General features: G+C 45.2%; 2 protein-coding genes across 3 annotated transcripts in view; one reads left to right on the top strand and one right to left on the bottom strand.

The window, feature by feature from the left end:
• The window catches only part of TESK2 (testis associated actin remodelling kinase 2), a 108073-nt gene extending 103026 nt beyond the window's left edge, over positions 1-5047 (bottom strand). Inside the window, exon 1 of the mRNA XM_066324961.1 lies at positions 4926-5047. The gene's annotated coding sequence lies outside the window, so the exon portion shown is untranslated. The remainder of the gene's footprint in view (positions 1-4925) is intronic.
• Positions 5048-9553: 4506 nt separating this feature from the next.
• Positions 9554-14865, top strand: MMACHC (metabolism of cobalamin associated C). 2 transcript variants are annotated; one of them, XM_066324970.1, is made up of 4 exons: positions 9554-9631; positions 11545-11739; positions 12100-12252; positions 12782-14865. In XM_066324970.1, the coding sequence occupies exons 1-4, from the start codon at positions 9560-9562 to the stop codon at positions 13088-13090; spliced, it is 729 nt and encodes a 242-aa protein (XP_066181067.1). In that variant the 5' UTR covers positions 9554-9559; the 3' UTR covers positions 13091-14865. The 2 variants fall into 2 exon arrangements, with proteins under 2 accessions (XP_066181067.1, XP_066181066.1); XM_066324969.1 differs by having other exon boundaries at positions 12779-14865.
• Positions 14866-15389: the final 524 nt, after the last annotated feature.

Raw genomic sequence — 15389 nt, 5'->3', positions numbered from 1 at the left:
CGCACGATTATATTACTAATTAGCAAAGGACCAAGAATCAACTGAATCACTTGGGCTTTAAGTTAAATAGAAAGGAAAGAAACACAGGTAAAAGAAAACTAGCATTTGAGACCCATCTGCCTCCTCTGCCCTTCCCTCCTCCAGACTCATGTTTTGAAGAGAAGGGGCTTTGAGAAGCTGAAAAGTGACAGTCCTAGAGCTGCTGTGCCATGGGCAGGGCTACTTGTGCTTCATGCCATTTCTCTGCCCACTCAGTTGTCCTTCATTGTCTCAGTGTCTGTATTTTAGCTTTAGACACTATATTTAACCATCAAGTCACATTGCAAGTCTGTAAATAAGGCTACAGAGGGTGTTCAGAGACAGAGAAACTGCTGTGAGGAGTACTGGAGTGGACAAGGCAGTGTGTGGGTCTTGTAAGATCGATCATCCCATAAGGACTTCCCATGGATAATAGTGTCCTGTGCTTGCTACCACTTAAAGCAGAATGAAAAAGGCATCCTGATCCAGGGAGCAGGAGTATAGAAGAAAGCCAGGAAGGCAGAACAGTAAATTTTCAGTAATGAAGGCTATGAAATAATGCAGAACCTAGAAGATTTTACTAGCCAGTGTTCTTCTTATACCCAGGGGAGAACAGAAATGCCTACTGTAATTTCCCTGTGAAGGAAACAGGAGGCACACCTCCATATTATTTACACAATTTTCTATAACTACATCAAATCAGTATAAATGTGGATTTGTCATGGGGGAAGTGGGACAGTTTTTCTAAGTGTACTTCCTGAGTCTCTGCCCGTGATGTTCATGTACTTGCTCCCTCTGCTTCACTGCATAGCAGAAGTGTGACAGAAATCTTATTTCCAATATTCCTTTCCATCCTCCACAAAGAAAACAGAAATCACGCACTTACTGTCCATAAACCAGCCAATTTTTCAGGCCTACTGATACATACTGAAGTGATAAGCAAAGCTGGAAGACCATGACTGCAAATGTAAAAGTCTCCCAGCAGTTTCCCAAAATCGTTTGTGGTTTGGTTTTAATCTCCCAGAACTTTGTAACAGAACAACAGGCTTCAAACTTTCCCACCCAAACACATTTGAATGAAGACTTTCTCACTTAAATACTACAGGGGTCATGTTTCCTCACAGATCTGAAAAAATTCAACCTTCATCCAGAGCACAGCTTCAAAACAATGTCAGAAGATAAAGCACTTAGAAGCTCCCAGAAGAGGACTTTCTAATCATGCCTGGTGATAGACAACTTGTGAACTAGATTCCCCACCTTAGTTAATTCTGCAACATTGGTAAGATTTTATAAGGAATCATTAACCAGTACGTGAAGGAAGCATAGATAGGTTGATAATCTCATGCTTTTTGAATACAAAGGGATCGATTTATTCATCTGCTTGACAGCCTGCACAGTCTTCCTTGTGCTTGTTCCCACTTCCTGTGCAATAAGTGTACTTGAAAGATATATTCAACACGGGTCTGCTCCACATGCCCCAGCAGTTTAACAACGGTTAGCCTCAGTTCCTCTGTAATATTTTTCCTATTCAATGACCCATCAGACAAATAACCCCCTGAACCACAAAACCAGCTTGATCTTGATCAGACTGACAGTGGTCACAGCTGCAAGAAAACAAGTACGTGTTTGTTCCTACTGTTCAGCTCCCTCTCTGTTTACAGGTAGACCAGATTCCCCACCCTCAGCTCAAATAAAGAGCTAAGTAAGTTACCAGAGGTATCCTCCCAGCCATAAAATAGGTCTCCCTGTGATGAACTGCCCAGAATTAATATATCCCTGCAGCAGAAGCCTTTTGCTAGCTCTCTTTGAACTACAATGGAACATCTGTTGACAATCTCCCGCAGGGTAACTTCTCTCCTCCCCTGTTTTAATTCTCTTTCTCTTTCAGAAGTACACATCACTTGCCACAGGATGACTCTCACAAGCATTTGAGTGTTTCCTTTCACTGGTCTTTCTTGGGACCAGTAGGAAGAGGGATCTTCAGTTAGCCCTGCTCAGTATTTTCTTTAAAAAATTGCTGTTATGTTCAGACTCCTGAAGCTTTTGATGCTGAATTACAGGCTCTGCTTGGAACAAGACAAGATTCATGGGTTCTTGAACACGACTTTCAATTCAGCCCGATCTAGACACTCATTTGATTCTGACAGAGAAGAGTTTTACTAGGGACAACTGCAAAATTAGCAAAATGTTCCTTTGTGCTAGTCCTGCCTATGCCTTCTGATCACACAGGCAAACACAGCTGACACGATCATTGCTTCAATTTCCCTTAAGATAATCTTAGGGGCAGGATGAGAAAATTTGCCCACTTTTGCAAAAGAATCTCAGTATTTTTAGGTGGAAGGCAACTGTGGACAAAACTATTTGTGGCTGTCTAGCAGAAAGGGAACCTGTTTTCTCGAAGGGCTTAGAGAAGCACTGGGAAAAGACCTCCCTTTATTTTACAGAGTCTAAGCTAGTGTCATTCATTACCTCTTGCCTTCGCCTTCAACAGACAGCAATTACAAAATTAAGTTATCTCAGAGGGAAATGGAATAAAAAAATTCAAACCGCATAAGGAAATTTCACAGAGCCCTTTTCTGCCACTGTGGCATTCTATTCTCATAAAACAAACTGGCAACCTCCCCTTTATGAGCGTCATGGAATTTTCTGTTCAAATAACAAGATTTCTCCACCTGTTTTGTGCCACACAAGAGGAAGCAATTTACCAGCACTTGTCAAGTCAGCTGCTCCAGATTGGGTCTTGACAGGGTAAATCTGTGGTCATTCTATATCTGTTCTGTTCTTGCTGTGCATAGTCTCCCTAAAAGGAACAATCCAAATTCAGCTCTACATCCTAGAGCTTTAGATAGCCAGCAGTGTAAGCACAATCCAACATAACTCAAAACTTATAGTATATCTGGGAGACAAAATATAAACATTTGAAGGCATTAGTAGAGAAAATACACTAAATTCTTTCAATTGGTTCTGGTCCACTAAGTGAAAGCTCAGACAGGATTACACATCCCATCCCGTGGGAGAGGGCTGCAGCAGAGGACTGCAGCTAGGAATTCTCCGACCTTGGAAGAACACCCCCACTGCAGCCAAGCACCACAGCATCCCTCCCTCTGCAAGCCGGCTGGCAGCTGCCAAAACTGATTGACAAATCACAAATCAGACCCTGCAATAGTGTCTGTCTCCTGCAGTGGAAGAGCAGAACATGCAGTGTGGTGTTGAAAGGGTAGAAGGGGGAGGTCTGAACAAGGGGGCATGAGATGGCAAAAAACAGCTCAGGTCTTTGGCAGAGTGGGATTGAGCAAGTCTGTCAATGATTTCACAAAATGGCTGTTTCCCTTTCTGGAGTTGCCCCCTCTTGGGTCAGTCCCACACTTCACAGCTTCCACTTGTGGAAAATCCAGGGAACAAACAAGTCAATAAGAGTTTGCCTACCCAGGGAAGCCAATATCCATTCCACTTTTTAGTTGTTCCCGACAGTAAAGAGTGCATCTTTTAGTTAACGTTAGAGGTCATGCAGCTCTAGCCCAGGCAGGTCATTGCTGAGATCATCACTCCAGCTATTTCTAGCCACTTCTCCAGCCCTGCTTTCCACCAGCTCAAAACACAGCCTGGAGATACATGTACAATCTACACCAAAAGACAAAAATATTATCCTTCCCCAGCCTTCTTACCCCATATGCCAGACCTGAGAACAACAGCAGTTTATGTCTATCCCCTCCAGCACTGCTGGTTCAGTGTGGTCTGCAAGCATCTCAAACCCTATTAAAAACATCCTCATTTATCTCCCACTGAAACAGAAATACCAACAAGCATCCTCACAAGCTATGTCAACTTAAATAAAAACAGGTGCCCGTGGTTGCAGGTGTCCTACACTAGCAAGCTGCCAACACAGCTACTGGGTGCTGCTGCCGTAATAACCCCTGCAGGGTATCTGATGCTACTATCTACAAATTTTTTTCCACAATAGCACAGCAACGGGTAACTAGCTGCTTATTATTAAATGAGGGGGTTTGCTTGAACATTTGATCAGTAAAGCTCTATGTAAGAGTCCCCACTTGGCAAGTGCCTCAGAACAAATGTCAGAGAAAAGCTTAACCCTTTGATGGGACATGCAGGCTCTTCAGGCATTGCCCTAACAGCAACCTGACATGTTACAACTGCATCTACAAAGCAGTTAATTGTAGCAGGTTTGGTAGTAAAGTCTGAATCAGCAGGATTAGTAAATTGGAAAAACAGCACACAAGGCAGTTTAATATGCCTTAAAGCCTCCATTCACAAGAATCTTAAGCATCTTACTAAAGTAGGGCATGATTTTTTTTTCTTTTAAAGGAACATTAGCCTTTTGTTCCTGATTTCTTCTAATGCTAAGTGCTAATGCAAACACAAGGGGGTTTTTTATCCTAAAAGCAAAGCATAAATCCAAAAGGAAGAAGATGCTGAGAGGCAAACCTTCTTGAAGTGAGCAATTTTCACCTTCTCACTGGCTGTGTGTCAGCACCAAAACAAAAATGGAGCCACATTAAAAATGGTATTTTGGTACTGTCAGAGGAAATGATAAGTATCATAATTGGCCCTCACATGCAGCTTTTCATTACCCTGACACTAGATGAGGAGGGAGGATGAAAGAACAGACAGGCACACACATGTTACCTCTGTCCTGGCACAACAATACTGCTCTCAGAACTAAGTTTTATATCTGGCCGAAGTGCTCAGCCACTACTCCAAACTGTCCTGTCTTCCTGCCCTTAGGTACTTAATACTCAGCCCTACCAGTAAAACTGGGGCCAGCAAGAGCCTCTCATTGGTATGACTTCTGGAATGCCCTGAACAGTAAAGCTTTGTCATCCTCACCGCAGCAGAAAACCCTTCCAGGTCCTTAAGATCCTGAGGGTGCAGGATCCAGCCACACCTACCTTCAGGCACCTCGATCTCCATGGCATTGGAAAGCTCCTTGGAGCTGAAGTGTCTGGGGTGGGTACCTCAGCCAAAGATGGAGAAAACCACTCCGCCTTTCTCAGCAAGTTCTTGCTCCTCTCTAAAAGAAATGAAAAAAGCAGCAGATTATGCCAAAATTTCAAGGATAGACTTTCTGAGTCTAAGTATCCTCTGTCTGCTTTTGTGATACCTGTTACACATGGAGAAACTGCTGTTATTCTGATTTAACAGCATTTTCTTATTCTTACATGGGTACAAGCAATGGCACAAGGCAGCAGAAAACAGGTTCCATGATGGGCAGGAAGACATATTGGCAAAAACGTTCAGGAATTGGACTTCACCTCTCTGTGGCACCAACAGCTCCAGCCAGATCCACATCATGCAGGTTTAAACCACAAAGAATCAGCCACCTCATTTCTGCTCCAAGCCATGGTCACAACGCCAAACCTTTCCCATACAGGGGTCAGTTTTTGTTGGAAACAGACAACAGGACACCTGACCTGACAATCAGATCTCTAAACCAGAGGCTGTAAAACCATATCCCAGACTGTTAGTAAAACTGGAGTAAGTGTGAAATCATTCCTATGATCTCCTCTTTCCCTGCAGGTGCCATGGATGTTATTTCCTTCTACAAGAGACTTTTCACTTGATCTTTCAGATCAGAGACTGTAGATCCGATTGAAGGATAATCCTGACAGTCCCTTATGCTTAGCAATGCCTGCTGGAACAGTTACTGGGGGTGAGGATGGGGTGGGCAACATTTTGATGGGGTTTCCAACAGTCGTGCCTCATGCAGCAGAAGGCAGCTCTGCTGAGCAATTCAGCTGTGTTTTCAGAGATAAATGGTCTGGCAGCAGAACCTCTGCCTCCCCACCTAGCCCTGATCACATTGTTCTCTTAGTTGTGCCAGCACAATTTTTTTCCTGCAGCAGCACTGTGAACCACACCACTTCAGGGGGAGAAAAAAACAACAAAAAAACCACAACCCAACAAAAGAGTCCAAACAATGACGCACTTGTTAGAACCAGCTCGGCTCCCTGATCGGATTTACAGCACACCAACAACTGCAGCGGCAGAAATTTGGGAGGCAATGTGCTGTGAGGCCAAGGCAGGAAAATGCAGAGAGATTGGAACATTTTAAGCTGATGTTGACAACGCAGACAACATCTCATGAAATCTGAGCTTAACAGGTGGGACAGTGACATAATAAGGGAAGGCATAAGGGTTTTTTAGAGAGAAATAGGGAATGAATATTTAATTACAGGAAGACTGCAATGAAGTTCCATTATTGAAAACATCTCACCGAGTTGATACGATATTTTTTATCAAAGCAAACCTAATAATGAATCTACATTAACCTCCAGACTCAGTGTTCACCAGTACTTCCCCACTAATAAAAACAGACATTTATATGCTTGTGGTCAAGAGCTAGAAAGATCAGAAAAACAGACAAGGAATTAAAATGTCCTTTAACTCCATTTCAGTTACCAAATTGCCCTGACTGTTCAAGCAATTTCTGTGAATCGTTCTCTCTCATATTAGGTTCCTACCAAATTCAGAGCAATTGTTCTTTACCAGGTCAGAAAAAGGTTTTAAGAGCTGTGGATGGTAAGCAGAAGGAAAATCCCTTCTGTTACAATCGGTACATCATTGTGTCGTTGTCATTTACTGTTGTGAAGAACAATAAGAACTAATGATCCTTTTTGTATAAATGCTTCATGATGACACCAAATCACACTGTATCCCCCGTGATGTCAGCATTAGCCTGACATCACGGTATGAGGGGGATGAATGAGAGTGTTGTGTATTCCTAATAATAGAAAAAAACCACCAAGCCATACCTGGGACACAGACACCTCACAGGCATATTGCTGCCTGCCCCCAGGGAAGTAAACCATGTCCTCTGATTGCTGTTTTACTGTAGCACAAAGATGTCAGGAGAGAGAGAATGCTGGAAACAGCCAGACCTGTGACAGTTCGGACATCTGGCAGCTGTCCGGGGGCAGCTGGGGTTGGACAGAGGGTACAATGAAACAGAGCCAAAGAGATCTAAGGATCTTCAACAAGGAAGCTGAGATGTCACTCATTTCTCTCCAGGGAGCAGGTCAGAGCCCTTGTAGGGGTGGGGGAGAGCAAGGGCCAGGATAGCGGAGGTTTGAGGCACAAACAAAGCCAGTTCCCACCAGCTGAGCCTGGGGAGAAAGGAATGTGAGGGATGGGGAAACTGGGAAGGAATTAGAACTCAGGCATTTCAAATGAGCACCTCTTCTTAAAAGCACCAATTATTTCAGTCATTACAGTAAAATGCAAGGAAAGTATTGTCCAAACAGCAAAAAGGAGACTGCCCTGACAGAGGACCTGGGTAAGAGACAGCAACACTCCTGATTAAACAAGGCAGATGAGGTGGCTCAGGGAACAGCTCCAAGGTCAGCTGTGAAGGGAACAGCAGGTATCCTTTCTCCACACCCACGTGGAATGAGCAGATGATGCCAACCCTCAGGATACAAACACCTCAGTAACAGAGGCTGCCATTTAGAATTGAAGGATATCCTGTGTTGGAAGGAACCCACAAGGATCATCGAGTCCAGCTCCTGGCTCTGCATAGGACAACCCCAAAAATCACCTGCGCATCTGAGAGCATTGTCCAAATGAACTCTGGCAGGCCCAGTGCTGCCCACCCTTTCCTGGGGTCACCCCTTTCATGAGCTGGTTCAGAAGGACTGAACACCCTGCTCGCACTTAGCCAGAGATCAGCTCCAGGAGAGGGCAGACATTTAAGTCATACCTGCCTCCAGCTTTGCTAGTTAAGGATTTAAACAGAAGACCCCACCTCACAAAGCTGGCAAATCCTTCTGCATCAGTAAAGCAGGAGCCACATATGGAAATGAACTGTGCTCCACAGGGAGGTACAAAGGACAGCTGGCAAAAGAGAACAGCAGGATGAGAGATCAGTCCCCAGCATCTCTGAGTTTGCCAATCCAGCGCCTGTGAAAAGCAATTTCCACAGCAGGAGCCGTCCTGCAGAGCCCTGAGCAGCCGCCAGCCAGCAGCACCCTCCTGTGACACATTCCTGCAGCTCCCAGGCAGCTGCTCCGCTTGAAACGCGGGAGCTGCACTTGCTCCTGCAGCACACTGGAATACGTGGACCTGGGAATCCCCAAATTCCCTGAAGGAGTATCCCCTCCACCTGATGCAGCCCAGCCTCTGTCGAGTGCTCCACACTTCCATCCTGAGATTGTACAAACTGTAAGATTGTGCTCTGTTAGACTGAGCTTTGTGGCTGCTCAGCAGATCTAGCACCTGAGAGAGAGGGGACGACCACTTGCAAGCGTTTTCCAGAGGCAACTTCTGATCCAGCACCATTAGCATCCAGCATAATGATCCAACATCATTAAATCCCTCAGAAAAATCTCGGAACAACTGAGAAAAAGAAGGGAGCTGGACAGATAATATGCCGAGACAGGCAAAACCCTCTAATTTCCAGCATCAAAGATGCAAAGCCCTTTCTGCCTTGTATCCAACTCTTTCTGCTCACTTGTTGAGCAGGGAGATGGAGCAACCTTGTGCCAGGCTACACTCAGCCTCCTGTTTCTTCAGCATGATATCAGAAACCTAGACAAGAAGTGACTTGTGTAAGAGGCTCCTGTAGCTATCAGTGCTTTGCTTCCACTGCCTTTACTTCCACTACTTCCTAGCTTATGGATCTGCTCTTGCTGGAGCTCTTTCTCCTGTTTAGTCAATTCACAGACTGAGATATTCAATGTCATGAATGGATGGGCAGAAACAGACTTTTTACGAGGATTACTTACAATTTAGTCCAAGAAAGAACATACTTAGTGGTCTGGTAGGACTTCACAAGCTGGAAGTACAGGGAGATCTGAAAAGAGCAAACTGTAACTCTAATCATGACCGATGGGATCTGCCCTCCCAATACAGAAGGCATGGATGCAATAAGGAAGAACCCTTGGAGTACTAGACGATATAAGAAAACTCCATAAAGCAATAAATTTGCATATCTGAGGTAGTTTGATTCCCAAGAACTTGCACACTTGGTGTCCTGAACTTCCTAACACCCAGGACTACAGACTGGAGAGCATTGCACAATAAAGATTGCACTATAAAGACTATGATAAACGGCTATAAAGATTAGGGTAAGGAGATCCAAATCTGAGGCTCGGTTTGCAGCGTGGCAAGTCCATTGGTAGGGAATACGGAATCTGCAAAGAACGTGTACTTTCAGAAGGGGAAGGAGAAAGGATTGCCAGCACAGAGGCCTCACTGTTTCAGCGAGCAGTACCCACGCACAGGGACAAGTGGGGCTTTCCCACAGAGTGTTAGGACAGGAAAATACACCTAATCCCTGGCGGCGTGACAGGGATGGGCACAAGGCCGGGAGCACTGAGGAGACCCCCAGCTGGACTGGGCTGGCTGAGCATGCTGGGACATGGAGTCCCCTCAGGGGGTGCCGGCACGGAGCGGAGGGTGCCGCGAACTACGACTCCCGGAGCGCTTTGCGCGCCGCGCCGTCTCCTAGGAGACGCCGGGATGCGCGCGGGGGGTCCCGCCGGGCCGGAACTACCGTTCCCGTGGTGCCCCGCGCGCCGCCGCCGCCATGGAGCGGCGCGTGGCGGAGGGGCTCCGCAGCGCGCTGGGCCCGCTCGGCCTCGAGGCGCACGCCTTCAAGGTAATGACGTCACAGTGACGTCATCCGAGGACGTCACTACCCGCGTAGCTGAGCGAGCTGAGGGAGCGCTGGGCGGGGAGGGGGTCCCGGGGCTGCGCAGGGGATGGGGATGCCCGGGGTCGCCGGGGGTCGCCGCCCCGGGGAGCTCCTCGGCCGAGCGGGGACGGGAACGCCCCCGCGGAGCCGCTGCAGCCGGCGCGGGTCGATGCGCAGCGCGGGGTCCGGCCGGCCCGCCCGGCGGCGCGGGGCAAGGTGACCGCGGCGGCAGCAGCTGCTCCGGCCCTTGCTGCGGGGCCCTGACCGGCGGGGTCGGGGAGTAATGACACATCTGCCCCAGCAGACGGCAAAGTCCTCTAGGCAAGCTTAAATTTTAATCTAAGTGTGGGAGCGCCTGTCTGTGCAAGTGCTGACCACCTATTCCGCTCCTAAATGGCCTTTGACCTGTCCTGCCCGTGGAAGGGCCCCCCCCGGCAGCCTCTGCCACTGTAGTCCCCTGTTCAGGTGTAAATGCACGGGCTCCTTCCCTGCCCGCCCCAGGGCAATCTGCAATAAATCAATCTACAATATCTAATACAAATCAATCTGCAATAAACGTGCCTTTCCCTGGGGGAGTGTTGTATCTGTCACCTGAAATATTTTTATTTCCTGCTATGATCTTGTTTGCATAAAAAGTACAAGGCAATGAGGTGGTGAGAGAAGTGCCTCTAGAATCTGGAAAATTTAATGCTGCTTGCCTAAAACACACCAGGAGAATTCGGGATAGAATCCAGAGGAAAAATTGTAGCTAGCATAGGGGAAACCTTTTAGCCCTGTAGCTCTCTCCAGGTTTCATTCTGACACAGCCAACTCTGATGCATAGACTGATGTTCACTGGGAAACCAGCGAAGCTTAGATTCACATCTCTTTAATTCCTTGTAACATCTCAATTCAGCATCTTAAGAGCCACAAAAATGGATAAACTTAGAGGTTCATATAAGAATGTAAACTTTATAGTAAATCTAATTTTTATTCTGTGTTTCCAGATGGGCAGTCAGGCTGCCAGTGGCCAGCTGCAGAGTCATTGTCAGAGTAATTTCACTGATTATTTAGAATAACCAGTATGTTTCATTTTCAAACTTAATGTTCCATTACTCAGCGTCTCTCTGGCTGTTAGACCTGGCCTTTGTGGCACCCTGAGAGAGAGGGAGTTGCCATAACCTATGAAAAGACTGATGTTGCTGTGCAGGGCATTAGGAGTGGGGTGCAGGGGATTTGGGCCATTTTCTCCTGCACTTGGCAGCTGCAGGTCTGATCCCTGTCCTGCTGGTCATGCTTCCTGCTGCCCTGGCTTGATCTCTTATTTCTGGACTGTGTTATAACATGTCCAGCCCTGGAATCAAATATGCAAATGTGGCTGTGTCATAATCCACGCACTACTGGTAACGTTTGGGGGGGGGTGGGGGTTTAGCACTGCCAAGGGCTTCATATCCTTCATTCCACACAAGTGTTTCCTGCAGAGGTAAAACATGCAACTTGTCACACAAAACAGAAGGACTAGTTTCTTTCTGGCACAAGATAAGGGAAAAAAACCTCAAACCAACCCTGTAAAAGCTTTATCTGAACCAAGCCATCTAATTTGCACTGGCAAGACTGATTGCTCATACTTCCCTCTAGGTTTCTGAGCAGAGCTGGATAAAGGGCAGAGCAGAGCTGAATGCCATGTGTGATTCTTATCTCACAGCTCACAGCACAGCTTCCCCAAACTGTGAATCCTGCTGTGCAAAACAACTTGGTTTGAAAGGGAGGCCCTGGGCAGGTTGTCCATCTGGGTTGCAAATGAAGGGGGCTACAGTTATTTCCACTTTTTCACATTCCTGCATGTCCACTAGAGTGGTGTCTGTGTTCTAATGGAAATTTGTGTTTCTTTGCTAAAGGTTGGGTGGTACAATGCTGTTCTCCAGCCAGCCTTCCACCTCCCCTACCCAGATGACACACTGGCCTTCGTGGTCCTCAGCACGCCTTCCATGTTTGACAAAGCCCTTAAGCCTTTTGTGAAAAAAGAACGATTAAAAATAATCAGGGATCCTGTGGATCAGTGTGTTTCCCATCATTTATCACGTGTGAAGGAGGTAAGAAGCTGAAATAACGATTCCATTTAGTGTTGTGGCACATAACCAGCTGGGTTGAGCAGCAGACAAAGCCCTGCGGGCTCCTGCCCTGCTCTTTGGAAGGGTGAAGCATTATTCATTAAGGTGGGAGGCTTTGGCTGCTTTACTTGCATGTTCTGCCTCTGGATTACATCGTGCAGCTGTGAGGGAGCTCTACAGGCACAGGCTGAATGCCCACAGCCTCAAACCTGCTGAGAGAATTCAGCACCAGGATGTGGGAGTCTGCAGGCTTCACGTATGCCTGATTTGCTGCCATCCAGCAGTTCTGGAGTGGCAAAGCTTTTCCCATGAGGCTGGGCTGATGTTTTCAAGTTTTTGCAGAAATTCCCTGACCAGAGGGTGGATGTCATGTTTGATTACGAGATGCTGCCGAGCCGAAAGCCCAAGTTCCTGGCACAGACAGCTGCCCACGTTTCTGGAGCTGCATATTACTACCAAAGGAAAGATGTGAAGCTTGATCCTTGGGGGAAAAAGGTGAGGCAGAAGCAGTCTGGGAAGAACCACTGAATTGCAACCAGTAAATTGTACAATGATTGTTTGCTCACTAGTCATTAGTTCATCCTGAAACTACAAAGTCCAGAGGTTCATAAAGTGTTTCAGGTGGGAATTGGAAGCTTCCAAGATTCTTCAAGATGTAAGATGTGCATGGAGGACAGTATCTTGATCTGTTAAACCTACTTAGAAGAACAAATGGCAGTGTAAAGGAAAACCTGTTGCTTAAAGTATTACAAACTGGGGGGGAAATGCTCTGTGGTTAAGTTCTGTAATAGATTTTCAGAAAGGAACCTCTTCCCCACATTCCATGGAGGTGTGTGTGGGCACAGGAAAATGGGAGTGAAATGCAGGGCTTCGAGCCACAAGTTCAGGGAAGTTTTCCCTTTTGCTCTGTACAGCACTCCAAGACAAGGTTGGGAGAGTGAGAGGCATCCGATGCCTTGAACTTTAACCTTGATTAGACACAAAGTGAGGCAGCCTAGATAATATTTTTTTTTTCTTCCAGAAGATCTTTGGCGTTTGTATCCATCCCAAGTACGGCGGCTGGTTTGCTATCCGGGGTCTCCTGCTCTTCCCAGACATTCAGGTGCCGTTCCTGGAACAGCCCGCCCCTGTTGACTGTGTGAGCACGGAGGAGAAAAGGATTGAGCTGCTGGAGCAGTTCAATTTCCACTGGCAGGACGGCCGCTACAGGGACATCATTGAAGTGAAGGAAAGGTACTCAGAGGAGCAAAAAGCCTATTTTGCCACTCCTCCAGCCGAGAGATTCCGGCTGCTGGGGCTCTCACAGGAGGCCCAGAGAATCACATTTCACTGAGAAACCGTGGAGGGCAGAGGGCAGCAAAGGGTAACTCATGAGCACCGGCTTTTCCCGGTGCCGTGCAGGAGAACGATTATGCTGATAGGGAGATGGCAAATCCGAGCAGCCTCAATCAGCTTCCCAGAGAGGTGGGAGCCGTCTGTTCTGTGCTGCTGCTGATCTGGGGTGTCCTTTGGGGAGTCCAGTAAGATGCCAATTAGCCTTTGGTTCGGAGTAGTTTAGACATCCTGGCAACTTTAAAATTCGTGCTGCTCATTACAGAAATCACTTTTGTTCTCAAGAATTGTCTTTCTGAATGTTCTGGGTTCATTCTTTATAAGTATGAAAAAAAAATTAGGCATTGTACTACTTAGTTTGATTTTCTCTAAACTTGGGGCAGGTACTTTTTTAGACATAGCTAGCATAGCATTTTAATATCCTCTGTCATAACTCTCCCTAGGGAACAGATATCTAGAGTCTTTTCAGTCTTGCCTAGGTCACATTTAAACATTTATCCATATATAGAGCAGCTGACTGAAATATTTGTAAAGATGTTGAGTAATGTTCATATGAGTGGAGGTTTTACTCATGTTAAAATAACTGACAGAAAAAAACAATTCTCATGGCCTTTTCTAAGGTAGATGACATTTGTGTTAAAAATATTTTTCTGTGCCAACACACTGCACAACCCCCACAGTTACTGCCACAGTTTCCTGGTGTGCCTTCTGTGTGGGGAAGATTGTAAACCTGCACACATGTAAAAGCCATGGCACAAAGCCTTGCCACATGCACAGATAAACGAGCACAGGAAAAAGGAAAATATTAATGACATTCATGTTACTTGTATTGCTGGATAAAACATGTTCAGACAGAAACATAACATTTTTATATGACTTTGTCCTGTTACATTTGTTCAGAGGCTACAATGCACCTGGAAATCAGGAATTAATTTATCTTTGAGCAATTTGAGGCTCAGATCTCATTAAAATAATATAATACATAAAAATAATATTTGTGGGAGTTGTTTTACAGACTGCAGTGCAATGCTGCAAATGGACAGGCACTTTTTTCCTTTTGATGGTATCAACCCGATGATGAAGAAATACTCACTTTGCAGAACTGAGCCCTTTCTTTTTATGTTGGGATTCTTCAAACCTTTTGGAGACTCCACCAACAGGGTTGCCCTCACCATTGTTCACTGCTTGATAGAGTTGCTCATAGTCTGTACACTAAGTCATTGTAATCCAAATTCAGGATAACAATTTTGCTTCCCTGTAAACAGAGTAGTGAGTGTGTGATCACTGGGTTTGTTCACTGCATTTGCTGTTACAAAAAAAGTCTTTGTTGCTTTCCATGCTTTATTCATCTCTGACTAAGACAGACACCTGACTTAGAATGTGATAGAGGTATTGTGATGTTTAATTAAAGAATGAAATGTGTTTAAAATCTGTTCCTTTGTTACAGAATTACTTCTGGTTCAAATTTGTTTGATGTTTCAGAACTTTCCAACTGAACTGTAATTTAACAGGGGCTTGAGCTAATGGCTTATATTAGTAGGAAAGACAAAATACTGATTCTCTTAGAAGGATAAATATAGACCTGAATCAAATCTATTTTTTCATTACAATTTGAAGTAAAATATTGTGATTTCTTGGTGTTGATTTCTTACAACTATTTAATATTTTGTCTTAATTTATGTAAAAGATTACCATGGCCATTGCATTTCAATTTCTGTAATTTATTTCTCTTCAAATGGTATTTTGGTTAATAAAATATAAAAAGTTGTAAGTAAACCTCAGTACTGAGTATTTTTATTTAAACAATGGAGTTCTTAACGTGCAGAGAACTCAAGATTTTCAAGCAAGAATCAATCATGGTGGTTTTAATATCTTGAAAAGAGTGAGCTACCTAAGACACACACAGTCCAGTATCTGAAAACTAATGACATTCATTAGTTGGTAAGAAGTTGGTAAACTATTATCACAGGCCCACTGGGATATAAAAAAATAAAACCTACAACACATTATGCCTAAGTCCAGCAAAGGTTTATCCTTCCAGGTCATTTCAGCAAAGGCATTAACAGCAAGCACCATGACAGTGCACTTTTCATTTCTTCCTCTGTTCTTAAGAGTAACAAAAGTTCCAGATGTTCAGTGAGACATAACTGAGGGACTTTGCCTCAATAGCATTAAAGTAAGACCTGTAAGTACTGGAATTTTTACTGATTAAAACCTATTAGTGAACAGTGAGCCACAGATCAGTGTTCCTTGTGCTTCTGGGAATATGGTTGTATCAGGCAGAACAGAGTACAAATGTT

This window comes from Sylvia atricapilla, chromosome 9 (assembly GCF_009819655.1).
Source record: "Sylvia atricapilla isolate bSylAtr1 chromosome 9, bSylAtr1.pri, whole genome shotgun sequence".
NCBI lineage: Eukaryota > Metazoa > Chordata > Aves > Passeriformes > Sylviidae > Sylvia > Sylvia atricapilla.
Note: the sequence above shows the minus strand (reverse complement) of the source record. Positions and strands in the feature narration are given on the sequence as shown.